At 45.9% G+C, this 14,073-nt stretch overlaps 1 protein-coding gene across 1 annotated transcript; it reads left to right on the top strand.

The window, feature by feature from the left end:
- The first annotated feature begins 794 nt into the window (after window positions 1-794).
- On the top strand, window positions 795-10,945 carry LOC118084061 (deubiquitinase DESI2-like). Its single transcript, XM_060283055.1, has 5 exons — window positions 795-893; window positions 1,325-1,397; window positions 2,178-2,271; window positions 3,844-3,985; window positions 10,703-10,945. The coding sequence occupies exons 1-5, from the start codon at window positions 795-797 to the stop codon at window positions 10,943-10,945; spliced, it is 651 nt and encodes a 216-aa protein (XP_060139038.1).
- Window positions 10,946-14,073: the final 3,128 nt, after the last annotated feature.

Raw genomic sequence — 14,073 nt, forward strand, 5'->3', positions numbered from 1 at the left:
TCTCCCAGTCAGCCTGCCCAAGATGGATCCCAGTCTCTCTTTTTTTTATCTCCGTTCTTCCCAGCACACCTTGCTCTTTTCCTGTCACTTTGAACCCCACCCCATCACCATGGCAACTTCTCTCAGATGGGCCATCAACGCCTTTTGTCATGTTAATGCTTCTCTCCCACGTGAGACCCTGCCTTGGAAAGAAAGCTTAGCCAGTACTTTCCAGTGGCCTCCAATCTTCCCTTTTGGGGTCTCCCCAAAATCTATAATGCCAACAGCGTAAGAGCCCTGCTACATCAAGCCAATGGCCTATCTAGTTCAGCATTGTGCTTTTGTAGTGGCAAACAAGGTGCCTCTGGAGAACACTCCCCCCCCCACTGCCATTTCCGGCAACTGGTATTCATAAGCCTATCACCTCTGACAGTGGAGGTAGAATGCAGTCATCAAGGTGGATAGCTTTATCTTCCCAGAATTTGTCTACTCTTGTTTTGATTAGACAAATTTAGACAAAGTGATTTGCTGGCCATCACTTCCTCTTGTGAAAGCAATTTCCACAGTGTAACAATGAGCAGTGTGAAAAAATACTTCCTTTGGTCTGTTCTGAAACTTCCAGTGTTCAGCTGTCTGAGCATTATTGGCTATTTCTGCCAATGCGGGTATTCTCAGTCTCTCCCCACTCTCTTTGTAGTTATGAAAACTGCTTGATAACACTGGTTTCCAAAATTTTGGGGAAATCCCCATTCAAGCCTGTTGTATCTTGGGTTGACAACTGAAGATTTTATATGGACTCACATCCTTTTGCTACCATGAACTTCCCCTGTGATGCTTCTACCAAGTGGGAAGACCACTTCTGGGGTTGCTTTGACACATTCCACAGCTCCTCGTGTTCTGACTCAGTTCTGCAGGTCAGTCAGCCATGATCCAAAAATGTTTCAATGCATTCAAAGCCACGGAGTGGTCGTTCTAGCAGCACTTGAACATATTCTCCTACTAAAATAAAAAAATTCCTTCATTTACTTCGACCCAGACCAACACGGCTACCTACCTGTAACCATATTCTCCTACTGGTAAATATACGGGGGCTGAGGTTAAGCTGTGCTTGAGCTATTTTTATTATTACGTTTGTTGCGTTTCGTGCAATTTTCTACATATTTTACAGGCTTGCTTTTCTGTGTTAAATGTTTTGCTACCTATCCAGAGCCTTCAGGATGAAGTGAAATGCAATAGCTACATAAAATGCTACATTAATATAAAAACTGTCCAAGCAATGTCTGTTTCATTAATACTTTCAAATCTCTCTCCTCACCCCCCCCCCCCGCACCCTCCCTTTCTCTAGTACTGGATAAATGAATACACTTCCACGTTGGGCATTGGAGTCTTCCACTCTGGGATTGAGATCTATGGCAGAGGTAGGAAGCTTTCTGCTAGTTGTGCCTGGAAATGAGAAGAACCTTCTTCTGGGTCCCAAAATTGAAGGCTGTGAGCTTCTCTGTTTTGCTGCTCATTGTGGATGGGAAACTTGCCTTCTGAGGAGTGTGGCATCCATGCATGCGCAGTTGCTGTGCTCCAGTGCAGAGTTTGCAACTGCCAACCTAAACACACACACAGTGAGATTCAAATAAGTCTAAGATTGGAGGTAGCCATGTGGTCAAACTCTTTGCATCAAGGCAGGATTTTAAGCAGAGCAACTTCTCTGGAGACACTATCACATGTGGCAGCTTCTGAATAAGAAGGGGGCGGTGCGCATCATGTGACTTTGCACGCACAACATCCCAATGTCGTACATGTGATGTCAGGATATTGCATTGTGCATGCATCAATGGGCTGAGTGCAGAACCCAGCATTGCACAGGTGATGTCACACATGCATGGCACATATGTGATGTCACACACACACGTGACGCTGGCCCCCCACCCCCAATCTGGGGCACAACTTGACGCCTCTGCCACTGTGAGTACAGGATGCTGGACTAGATGGTCCCTGGCCTGATCCATGAGGGCTGTTATTACATTCTTATGGTTGTCACAATGTTCTTTATACAGGAAGGGCAGAGTTGAGGCCCATATGAAACCAGTTATGGGAAGATATTTGACTTAAATACTAACACTGAGCCGTGTAGACAGTTGTGGCCTTTTTCAGATGCAGCTTTGGTCTTATCCATTCTTACAGTCTTTTTCTTTCCTTGCCAGAGTTTGCCTATGGAGGGCATCCCTACCCTTTCAGCGGGATTTTCGAAATCACACCAGGCAGTGCTGTGGAGCTTGGCGAGACCTTTAAATTCAAGTAAGGGCCTTTCCTTCTCCTCTCAACATCTGCTATCCTGCAGCCCATGCAGTCAAAAGGGCAATGCATTTTTAGGGAAGCACCTGACAACCGGTGGCAGCATTCACACATCCCAGTAAACTATAACTAATGAATATGTGAATGACTCCCACTTTGCTGTTTAAATTATGTCATTAAATACACAAGATGGACTTCAACAAAAGTCTTCCCAGGATATCGCCTCCTTGCAGGTTTATGTACTACACACTGGCTCAATCTGCACATCACAGTATACCAGAGTTTATGGTTTGTTTCCCTCAAACAAACCATGCTTGGTAAACGAAGATCAAACCTTGGCTTCTCGATATAGTTTGTTTGGAATGAATGAAAACTCAGTTTCTAGTTTTCAGATGTAATACTAAGCCAGGAATTGGAGTTTGTTGTTCCTACTCATGCTGCCACCACTTGCTGCACTGTCTCTCCCCCCCCCCCCCGGACCACATTTGAGGAACCCATGCTGCAACTTTGCCCCATGCCAACATCCTTCATCTATGACTTTGGGATGGCACTGGCTTGGGGAGCAACTATAGCATGGGATTCTCCTCCAAATGGTCTGAGACTTCTCGCCTTACAGTCCATGGGCCAGGACATTTATTGCCAAGTAGAATGAACTGCAATGAATGTGCCAAGGACTTTGGCCCAAGAGACAGAAAGTATTTGGGCAATCTGCTGTAATCAGACATTTTTGTGTGCAAGCACAATTTATGTACATAAATGTTACCCAAGCAAGTTGTGCCATGCAGCATGATGAATCCATCTGCTAAAGGCAACACCAGCAGGGAATACAAGAGCCAGAGTGTTTTTGTATAGTCCCCCAAACTTCCACTATCGTGTCCTCTAAAACAGATATGTCATTGCATCCAGTCCAATGCTTCATTCATGTACAAAACCCTATATGGTATAGACCTCAGTTCCATTAATTTTTTTTATCTTTCACCTCAAATTTAGAAAAGTGCCCATTGAGGCAGGCTTATGAAAATGAGCCAGACTTTTGCATTTCCAGAGGGGGTCTTGACTACTCAAATCATCTCCTTAATCCCCCCTCCATTGGTTTTTCTGGTGCATAAGTTGCTGCTGCAGAGGCTCAAGAATGGAGAGCTTACAAAAAATATTACAAACTCAGCCCTGTTGCATGTACCATTAAACATTTTTAAAGTATGTGAAGTTTAAACCCCAAACAATATCAGTAGTGCTCAAACCTACACTCTATTTAACATATTTTACTCTCTTTTTCTTTTAAAAGAGAATATAAAAATAGATCGAGCTAATACTATATCCTGTGTGCATGGCAAGAATGGTGTTTAATTAATTGCGTGAGGTTATTGTGTTGTTTTTAAGCTGAGCACTATCTGAATTACTTCCTAAGCTGTTTAAGTCTGTAGCATTACTCTGTTCCAACATTCCATAAGGACTCCTTGGCTCTATCTGCCAGGTAAAATATATCTGTACTACAGTGTGTCTCTCCTTTAACATCTTTCATGATTATCTTACTGAATGTTCCCTGCTTTTGATGCTTACCTTTGCTTAACCCAGAGAATCCATTGCCTTGGGCACTACAGACTTTACGGAAGAAGATGTGGATAAAATCATGGAGGAACTGGGCAAGGAGTACAAGGGCAATGCCTACCACCTCATGCACAAGAATTGCAATCACTTTTCAGCTGCTCTGGCAGAGGTTGGTTCATCTTCCATTCTGTTTCTGTGTAGTGCACTTGCATGACACTTTGGCCAACACGCCTCCAGCCATGAACAGGTCTCTGATCAGAACATTGTCCTTCAATCACCCTTCGCACTAGCCTGATGGGCATTTACCCTTTGAGAACATTTACAAGCATAGCACTGAGCCAAAGTACGGACAGGCCTTGAGTTGAGTTACTTCTATACCGCTGCTTCCTATTCTTTGCCTGTTTGCATTGCAAATACGATAGCCGTACTTCTCATTGGTTACCCTATCAATCAACACAATGGTGCCTTGATCTCACTTGACTTGCAATAGTACAGTGAGACGTACCCTTACATTACATTATAGGGCCTTTGGAATAGTAGTAGTAGTAGTAATAATAGTAGTAGTAGTAGTAGTAGTAGTAGTAGTAGTAGTGCCTGGCGTGCTCTGGTCCAAGGGGTCACGAAGAGTCGGACTAAACGACTAAACAATAAAGTAGTAGTAGTAGTAGTAAGTTTCTTATACCCCACCCATCTGACTGGGTTGCCCCTGTCACTCTGTGTGGCTTACAACAAAATACAGCATCAAACATTTAAAACTTTAGTATCAGGTGAATTTAGCATATTGACCTGGAAACTGCAATTAATCCAGAATGCGGCAGCTACACTAGTGACTGGGAGTGGCCGCTGGGACCACATAACACCGGTCCTGAGAGATCTACACTGGCTCCCAGTACGTTTCCGAGCACAATTCAAAGTGTTGGTACTGACCTTTAAAGCCCTAAACGGCCTCGGTCCTGTATACCTGAAGGAGCGTTTCCACCCCCACCATTCAGCCCGGACACTGAGATCCAGCACCGAGGGCCTTCTGGCGGTTCCCTCATTGCGAGAAGTGAGGTTACAGGGAACCAGACAGAGGGCCTTCTCGGTAGTGGGACCCGTCCTGTGGAACGCCCTCCCAGCAGATGTCAAAGCAATAAGTAACTATTTTACTTTTAGATGACAACTGAAGGCGGCCCTGTTTAGGGAAGTTTTTAATGTTTAATGCTGTACTGTTTTAATATTCGGTTGGAAGCTGCCCAGAGTGGCTGGGGAGACCCAGCCAGATGGGCGGGATATAAATTATTTATTTATTTATTTATTGTTATTATTATTATTATTATTATTATTATTATTATTATTATTATTTCCAGTCATCCATAGACCAGAAAAGTTTGAAACAGCTGTACAGGCTAAGCTTATTTCATGGCTGCCCTGACCCAGAATGGATATGCCATTAGGGCCCCCAGTCTCCTTCATGCAAATCCTTCGATATTCATCCTTTGCACTAGGAACGAACCCCCCCACCCCTCGGCACAAGACCTTTGACCAGAAAGGCACTTGGTGATCAGCTGATGTTTCCCCTGCTCCCTTTTGTAGTTGCACAAATTAACACTGATTACTCATCAGTTCCTCCTGATTGCTGCTCCCAGCTGCTCTCCTTGGCAATGTATCCTTGAGATGAATTGTCCATAATTAGGAAATTGATTAGGAGCCACAAACTTGCTTTGTTTGAAAGGCATCCTTGAAATCACAGAGTAGAGCTTCTCTCGCTAAAAGAGCAGGTACTGTACTTTCCGCTTTCCAAAGGGGGGGGGAGGGGGAATCCAACATGGCTCTGCTCTCAACTGTGATATCTTTCAGATTTGTATGTGCAAGCCATATGAAGTGTCATAGAAAAGGTCATAAACTGCTGTTATCGAACAGCAACTCCCCATTCCCTGAGTTATTTATGTGTCTCCTGACTGCTATAAAACTGTTCTACATATTTTTTTAACATAATGAAAGAGGCAGAGAGGAAAAGGCCGAATCAGTCATTCCGACCTGTTCGGCAGCCTCTAGGGCCACAAGTAAAAGAATTGCAAAACTTTTGACAGTTGGGTATATTGCTTGTCACACTGTAGCTGTGAATAATGAAGTCTGATGGTCCCTTTCTGCTTAACCCTTCTCCTGCTATCACTTTCCCACTTGTATCTCCCTGTCCCGTCCCCCGTCCCCCACTACTGTACTTTTAGTCCTATGATGTTTTAAACTCATACTTGCAAGGTAAACAAGGTTTGGGACACTGGTGAGCTGGTTGGCATCCATCTGTCTCGGTGAGGCAATGAAACAGTGTGCCTTCAGGGGTGAAGTCAAACTGCTGGAGATTTACTCAAGTGGAGAGGGCTGCAGAAGGAAGGCAACCGAGAGGGGAAAGGGTTAATCACCTGCTTCCCTGCCAGATGCATAGTCCCCTCCCCACAGGCACTTTGCAATGGAAAAGGGGTTGGTAGGGTTTCATTCCATGTGGGTGCAGCTTAGCTGTGTAGCTTAATAAGTCAAATTACTCAGGTATACCTGAGCTGCATATTTCCTCCGAAGTCTTTGAGAGGGGAAATGGGCTGTGTAGGCGTGTGATGTGTTCTTTTCTTCCCGGACTCTGTGGGATGTCGATTCGGAACGTTAAGCATCTCAAGGCATTTTCTAAATTGCCATATCATCTCTCTCTCTCTCTCAAACCAAGTACCATAGATGCATTTTAAGTTGGAACTGATTATATTTCAGGACAGGATTCAAGTGCAATTACTATTTTGAAGGTTCCTTTCCTCCCACATTTATCTTCTTGGATTCGATTGATAGAGTGACTTGTGGAAAGTATTTGCATCTTACCAACTAGAGCCACTTCTCTTCCTACAGCACTGGCATGTGCCTCATTTTGGGAGTTGTATCTGTTGTGGTCGCAGTGAAGATCGGTCCATTAGTTTGGCCTCAGCCAGGCCCCACATGCCTACCTTTTTACTTTTACAGTTCAGGGGGTGGCCAGAGCCAGAGTCAGTTCCCTCTTCCTTAGTCTCACATTTGCCCTTGCAGAACCCAATGGGGAAGAGGATGGAGACAAGCTCAGTCAATAGAGCATGAGACTCTTAATCTCAGGATCGTTGCTTCAAGCCCCACGTTGGGCAAATGTATCGTGCATTGCAGGGGGCTGGACTAGATGGTGCTTTTGGTCCCTTCCAACTCTACGATTCTATGAAAAACTAGAATTAGCTGGCTCTGCTGTCATTGGCTCTGGCTCCACCTACTGTTGGCCTCCTTACCTTCCGCTCCACCAGTCTCAGTGGGCACTAGCTACAGCTCTGTGGTAGTTTTGCATGAGCAGAAAGCACTGTCACTCATGCAAGTTGTGGTACCCAATTTTAACCTACCTTGTTGTGCTATGTCTCTTTAAAAGACAAGCTGGAAGGTTTCACTTTTGCAGCTGAATCCTGTATGAGAGCCCTCTCATACTCTCCAAGTGACCCAATATTCCCGGTACAATCCTGGAATTACGTGCTGTGTCCCGTTGGTGTAGTGGTGGTGGCAATAGGAAAGGAATCAGAAGCCCTGGGAAATGGCATTTCGCCGTGGATATGGTTCCTAACATGGTGCTGAGTCTTTCTCATTGCTGCCCCCACTGCCAGCTAAGTTTCAGTGGGGAGGGGAAGGGGCAGCTGCAGCAACGAGCGTGATTGATGCTATTGTAATTATGGACTGAGCCTGAATGTTGGAAGGGTTTGGGATTATCTGGAAGTTCCAAACCGGGAAAGTTCATATTCTGCACTCTCCAGTTCCGAACTTCGACTGTAATACTCTACCTACAGGCCCAGTTTTTAATACAGTTTGGTAAGCACAAGGCCAAGAGGTGCCAAATCAGCTTTCCCACATCACTTGTTCAAGGTCAATACCAAGCTGTAATACATAACATCTTATATCTAGCACAGTGTAATCATAATACTCCTTTAGCCATTAATTGTGGCTGTTCTGACAGTGGCCATGTAGCAACGCCTACTGGGATAGGGGGAGAAAATCCATTTTGTGCCAATGCAGTAAACTTACAGCTTACTGTAAGATGGCTTACAGTTGTTCATTCATTCAGAGTGAAAGCCATTATTCTCAAGTGTCACCAGTAATCTTAGTCTTAATTATAACCAAGCCTTCCCCAGAGAGCCACTTGTTCCCTTCCCTGTCATCCTGCAGCTGCTCCCTGTACTTAAAAATCTTCATCTCAAGGACTTTTCATGCATAAAAAAGCAGAACTGCATTTGAACCAAAGAACGAAGCTCTTTGGATCGCAGAAGTGTTGGGACTCATACATATTGCAAGGGTGTCAGGTTTGCTTCTCTGAGCCCTTATTGGCTAGACTAGCCTTCCCCAGCCTGGTGTCTTCAAGGTGTTTTGCTCCCATCAGTCCCAGCCAACATGGCCAGTGGTCAGAGGTGGTGGGAGTTGTAGTCTAAAACATCTGGAGGACACCAGGCTGAGGAAGGCTGGGTTAAGATGCAGTGAGCTTCCCTGCTCTATTCAGAGGGACAGGTTTAAATTTTTGGAGCCCAGAGCCTGAAGAACCTTGACTCACCACAGCAGCCTACTTCAATTTATACCCATTCTACTTTTAAAACTAATAATCAAAGAAACGTACAGTGAAAAAAACAAGGTAAGAGGTAAAAACAGCAATCATTAAAGCAATATTAGAATCATAGAATCATAGAGTTGGAAGAGACCACAAGGGTCATCCAGTCCAACCCCCTGCCAAGCAGGAAACACCATCAAAGCCTTCTTGACATATGCCTGTCAAGCCTCTGCTTAAATACCTCCAAAGAAGGAGACTCCACCACACTCCTTGGTAGCAAATTCCACTGCCGAACAGCTCTTACTGTCAGGAAGTTCTTCCTAATGTTTAGGTGGAATATTCCTTCTTGTAGTTTGAATCCATTGCTCCGTGTCCGCTTCTCTGGAGCAGCAGAAAACAACCTTTCTCCCTCCTCCATATGACATCCTTTTATATATTTGAACGTGGCTAGTATTCTTCTGAATTTCTGCCTCCTACCTGTATTCTGTGTCACACAGACCACAAGGCATGACTGGTCAGATGCTTTAGCTTTGGTTAAGAAGTTGTTCAGGGCTGTTCTATAGAAACTGAAGCCCCAGCCAGGATGTGATCTGGCAGGCCTACGTTAGTTCCACAAAATCACAGTCCTAGAACAGGCAGAGATGTTATCTTCTTTAGATCAACTTCCAAGCAGAAAGCCAGATGACTGCAGAGGTCTCTAGGCCAGCTACTGTTGGCTTGGTTTCAGAAGCTTTCTAGTTCTCCCTTTTCTCGCCGTGGGATCTTGTTTCACAGTAGACATTGCAGGGCTTGCCTCTCCACTCCTGCTCATTTGCCATGCTCATCTGGGCTCTCTCAGCGCTGCAAGATGAAGGCCGTTCTGTCCCTAGAGATTGCGTGTAGAATGAATTTTATGGCCTGTTATTGCCACTTTGTTTTGTTTCTTGTAGGCCTTCTGTTTCTCTTCAGGGAAGTGCATGGTCTTCCCTTCCTTGACCCTACTGCCTGCAGTAGATGTAGAACAAATCCAGCTTTAGAACTGTATTCTGGTGGTATGTGGGCATGTTCATATTTAAACAAAGTGATATTTCTCGGGAATCCTCCATATAGGGGGATTACACAGTTTAGGTTGCAAGTGGTGGTTTTGCCAGGACAAAACTGTAAGGTCCAGAGCAAGCTGAGCAAGAAGGTCCCCTAACACAACAGGGCAAGCAGTGCCCATTTAAAATAAGAGAAGTAGTAAAGGTAAAGGGACCCCTGACCATTAGGTCCAGTCGTGGCCGACTCTGGGGTTGCGGCGCTCATCTCGCGTTATTGGCCGAGGGAGCCAGCGTACAGCTTCCTGGTCATGTGGCCAGCATGACAAAGCAGCTTCTGGCGAACCAGAGCAGCTCACGGAAACGCCGTTTACCTTCCCACTGTAAAGGTACCTATTTATCTACTTGTACTTTGACGTGCTTTTGAACTGCTAGGTTGGCAGGAGCTGGGACCGAGCAATGGGAGCACACCCCGTCGCAAGGATTCGAATCGCTGACCTTCTGATTAGCAAGCCCTAGGCTCTGCACACCCTCTAAAGCAGGAGTACTGAACCTTTCCTGCACTGAAGGCCACTTTCACCTTTGCCCAGCCTTCTGGAGTCCACATGGCAGTGGCAAGGGTGGACATAGAACTCTTGCACAAGCACTCTCACATGCACACATGTTCAGACAGACAGACATTCAGGCACACAGCCACCCATTCCTCAACTGATCCATGCAGCTGCACTGAGGAGGGGGTTATGGTTATTACCTTCGCTCTGCTCATGACATGATCGATCTAATGACCAGGAAGGGTAAGCTGTATGCTCATCTGGGTGCTGCATCCCACTCACAGCGTCTGCTTTCATTAAAATATTTTTGCAGTTGCTGTCACCAAAATCAGTGGGGTATTGTGGTGGGAGGGGGAGGGTCAGAAAAAAAATATTATGAGTGGGGGAGACTCACAGATCAAAGGTTAGATCTCCTGATCTAAAGAGTGCCCCCCATGAAACCATTAAGTCCAAATTATCAAATTACCCAGCTGCACCCCCAATCACAAGTTGCCCAAATAGTTGAAATGCCAACTTGCCAAGTGTTTCGCCCTTTGCCTTCGGGGTTTATGTGGCACTTCCGCGCAGTCTGTGTGCTTCACTGCCACAATAAAATGTTGCAGTGATAAGTGGCATCATTTCTCTCCCTCCACCCCACCACCCGGAAACATGAACAGGCATGGGGAGGTGACAGTGTGAGGACCAATCACCTTTCGTCAGGCACCTATGATATAACGGTTACCTGTTGTTGTTGCTCTTCTGTCCATTTCCACCAGATCCTGTGTGGGAAGGAAATCCCCCGCTGGGTGAACCGGCTGGCCTACTTCAGCTCCTGTATTCCCTTCCTGCAAAGCTGCCTGCCCAAGGAATGGCTGACTCCAGCAGCCCTGCAGAGCCACATCAGCCTTGGCCTCCACAAGGAAGAGCAGGGAGACACCACCGACGAGGAATCCCCGTCCACTTCCGCAGCGGCCTCTGCCTCAGGCCCTTCACGGACCTGCAGACACACGAGGGTCTGAACTGTGCCTGGCCGAACCGCCCGGCCGAGCCTCTGCCTCTGCCTCTGCCCCATTGCCTGATCACTTGCCGTTGATATCCTTCCCCCGAAGACACTGGAGAGCCTCGCCTCTCAAGGAGATGAACACCCTTGCCTCTTTTTTAAAGGACAGCTTGTTTCTCAGCCGCGTCACTCTAGAACTCCGTCAAAGAGTGTGGGGTTTAAGCTCCTGAGGCTAGGTGGTACTCTTTGATTTTAAATACACACAACGAAACCACAACTGCTGGAATCATGGGGATGTGGCACAGCAGGCCTGAAGGGAAGCCACACTGAGAAGTCCCTTACCTGGGACTCTGTTAATCCCCTGCCTCCTCCAGCAGTGACCACAAAAACACCTTCTCTCCTGTTTTTCTGAGGTGGCAACTTACCCATAATGCACCTCTTTTAAGTACCAAAATCAGAGCTTACCTTTCTCACCCCAAGACCAGCAACAAGCTCCAGTTAACTCTCTTATCTCCTCAGTTTTCTTTCTTTTTGTCATCACTAGGTTCCAAAAACCATCTGAAGGATAAATGAAAGGTGCTGCCCTTCTACCGCCGCAGATTATGATTATTATGATTATTATTATTTTGTGAGTTGGAATATTGTATAAGAGACCGAAGGACTTGTTACCCTTCAACTACAATAGCAAAATTAATCTAAAAAAATAATGAACGTGTGAGTCTGACTTTTTATTTATTTGTTAGAGCGAGTGAGAGGAAGACACACAATAGTCAAGTTTGTATCTCCTTTCTGAGCAGAGGTTCTCAGGCCTTTAAATCCAGGGGTTTCATCTCAGGTCTTTAATCCAGGATCCTGTGTCCCTCTAGCTGTAGCTGGATTATAACTGCCAATGTGGAGCTAGCTACCAAAACAGAGTCACATGAGGATGACTGCAAATATAGTAGCTTCTGAGATAGGCTGTCATGAAGCTTTCAGCCTGAGCCCTGCATGGAGCTGTCCTGAATATGTACCTAAGTGGAGGCCGGTGCTCACAACAGAACAAAAGCACTACTTCTTAAGTCTTTCTTCGTAGGGAAATGTTGCTCCATCTGCCCCCATTCCCCGCACAATCAGGTCCCAGGTTCAATCCCTGGCATCTCCAGGTAGTAAAGACCTCTGTCTAAGACTGACAGTCAGAAGACACTATACAGTGGTACCTTGGTTGTCGAACTTAATCCGTTTGACTCCCGGAACGGTTCAAAAACCAAGGTGCTGCTTCTGATTGGCTGCCGGAGCTTCCTGCACTCAAGTGGAAGCTGCGGAAGCCATGGAAACTGCGTCGGACGTTTGGCTTCCCAAAAACGTTTGCAAACCGGAACACTCGCTTCCGGGTTTGCAGCGTTCGGGAGCCGATTTGTTTGACACCACGCCGTTCGACAACCAAGGTACCACTGTACTGAGGTGGCTAGACCAATGGGCTGAAAGCAGCTGAAAATATGCTAGGTTTGGCTTTTTAAAAAGAAAAAGAAAAAAAAGGTAAGACAAATGGAACTGTACATTCCAGAGGCAAAGGTGGGCAGTGCCTGTGTACAGCAGGTTACCTGCCAGTCATGCAAAAGCCATAGGTTTCATATATATATATATATATATATATGCACACATCATGCATTACCATCCTCCATCCAGGAAGGAAGAGGCATCATCACAGTTCCAGGGCATATTCCAGCCAGGCAAAAGCCCTTGAAGAGAGTGTGCAGCATGGCTCCTGGGGAGGGCCCTGAGATCTGAACAGACAGACCTAGAAGGCCACATTTGGCCCCCAAGCCGAAGGCTCCCCACCCCTGATTTATATGTGTTGGTTCCGTCCTCCCAATCCTTTCCCTAATCATACCTAGCATGGTTTTGTTCATTCCCAGCATTCCAAAATGTCCTTTTCCGTGAGCTTTGTACTGTGACCCCCAATATCTCGTTCTTTGGCAAAGTGCTTTAAGCGAGAGAAAATGTCGTCTATGTAGCAGCTCTGTGGGTGAGACCCCTTGGTCTCCACTGCTAGTTACACCACTGAGATGTCTTATTCTAGCTGTGAAGACTGCCAGTTTTTGTTTGTTTTTGTTTTTTGCAAATTAAATCATCAAATGCTAACAAGAGCCCATAGGGAGAGATGCAGTGGAGGAGTGGCAAGATTGCAAATGCTCCAAGGCAGCCCAGGCTAGGTAGGAACAAAGTAAGCCGCCTTGCATCAGGCCTCTAGTTCATCTTTCTCAGCATGTGCGGTACCCTGTGCAACACCAAATCCTCCCCCCCCCCCCGGCCGTCTCCTTTCATCTTCTGTGGTTTGTCATTGTTGCAGCACTCCTTGCACTGCCCTCTCAGCTTGATACCCAGTGTGGATGAAATGGTCATGCTCCCCTAAATCGGGGGGAGGGGGCAGGAGAGCAGGGAAGTCTAATTGCTCCAGCGTAAATCCATGCGCTGACAGGGTTCTTACTCAGAGCTGCTGCATTAAACACAATCCTGTACAAGCTCCATTTTCTTTCCTGGTGGTAAAGGTCGGGTTTCCATACGTCCAGAATTTCCCGGCCGTTGGAAACGGTGTCCTGGTGGAAATCGCTGAAATGTCCAGGGAAATCCAGACGTACGGCAACCCATGTCGAAAGTGTAGATTTTGGTGGATTTCCTTAAGAAATTCATGGTGGTTTTTTTTTAGATATATTTTTGAAATATGTCATATTTTTGATTGCCATATTTTTGAAATATGGCAACCCTAGTAAAGGGGTTTCAGCCTGAGTGCACGCTAGCCCCTGGGTGCAGACATCCGTTATTGCTCAGGTTCTGATGTTTAGAGAAGGGCCATTGCTCAGCAATGGGGCACCTGCCTTCCATGCAAGGTCCCAGGTTCAATCTCTGGCATCTCCAGGTAGGGCTGAGAGAGACACCCTGTCTAAACCCCGGAGAGCCACTGGCAGTGTAGACAATACTGAGCTTAGGTGATCTGACTCGGTATAACACAGCTTCCTATGTTCATAAATCCTAAAGTTTCTATTTGTAGTACTAGGAGTATCAAAAAATGACAGCTGAATCTTGATGGTGAACTGGGATTTTTTTAATTGAAAAAAACATTTTTAATACCGTACTTATAATCCAACCACAGGTTCTGAAGTGGAAATA

The sequence above is a fragment of the Zootoca vivipara genome, chromosome 1 (genome assembly GCF_963506605.1).
Source record: "Zootoca vivipara chromosome 1, rZooViv1.1, whole genome shotgun sequence".
NCBI lineage: Eukaryota > Metazoa > Chordata > Lepidosauria > Squamata > Lacertidae > Zootoca > Zootoca vivipara.

Bases quoted from the DNA above. Each gene is read 5' to 3' on its own strand.
- LOC118084061 (XM_060283055.1), top strand. From the start codon at position 795: ATGAACTTCCCCTGTGATGCTTCTACCAAGTGGGAAGACCACTTCTGG. The intron at 894-1,324 runs GTCAGTCAGCCA...CCCTTTCTCTAG, and splicing joins GTTCTGACTCAGTTCTGCAG to TACTGGATAAATGAATACAC. The intron at 2,272-3,843 runs GTAAGGGCCTTT...TGCTTAACCCAG, and splicing joins GGCGAGACCTTTAAATTCAA to AGAATCCATTGCCTTGGGCA.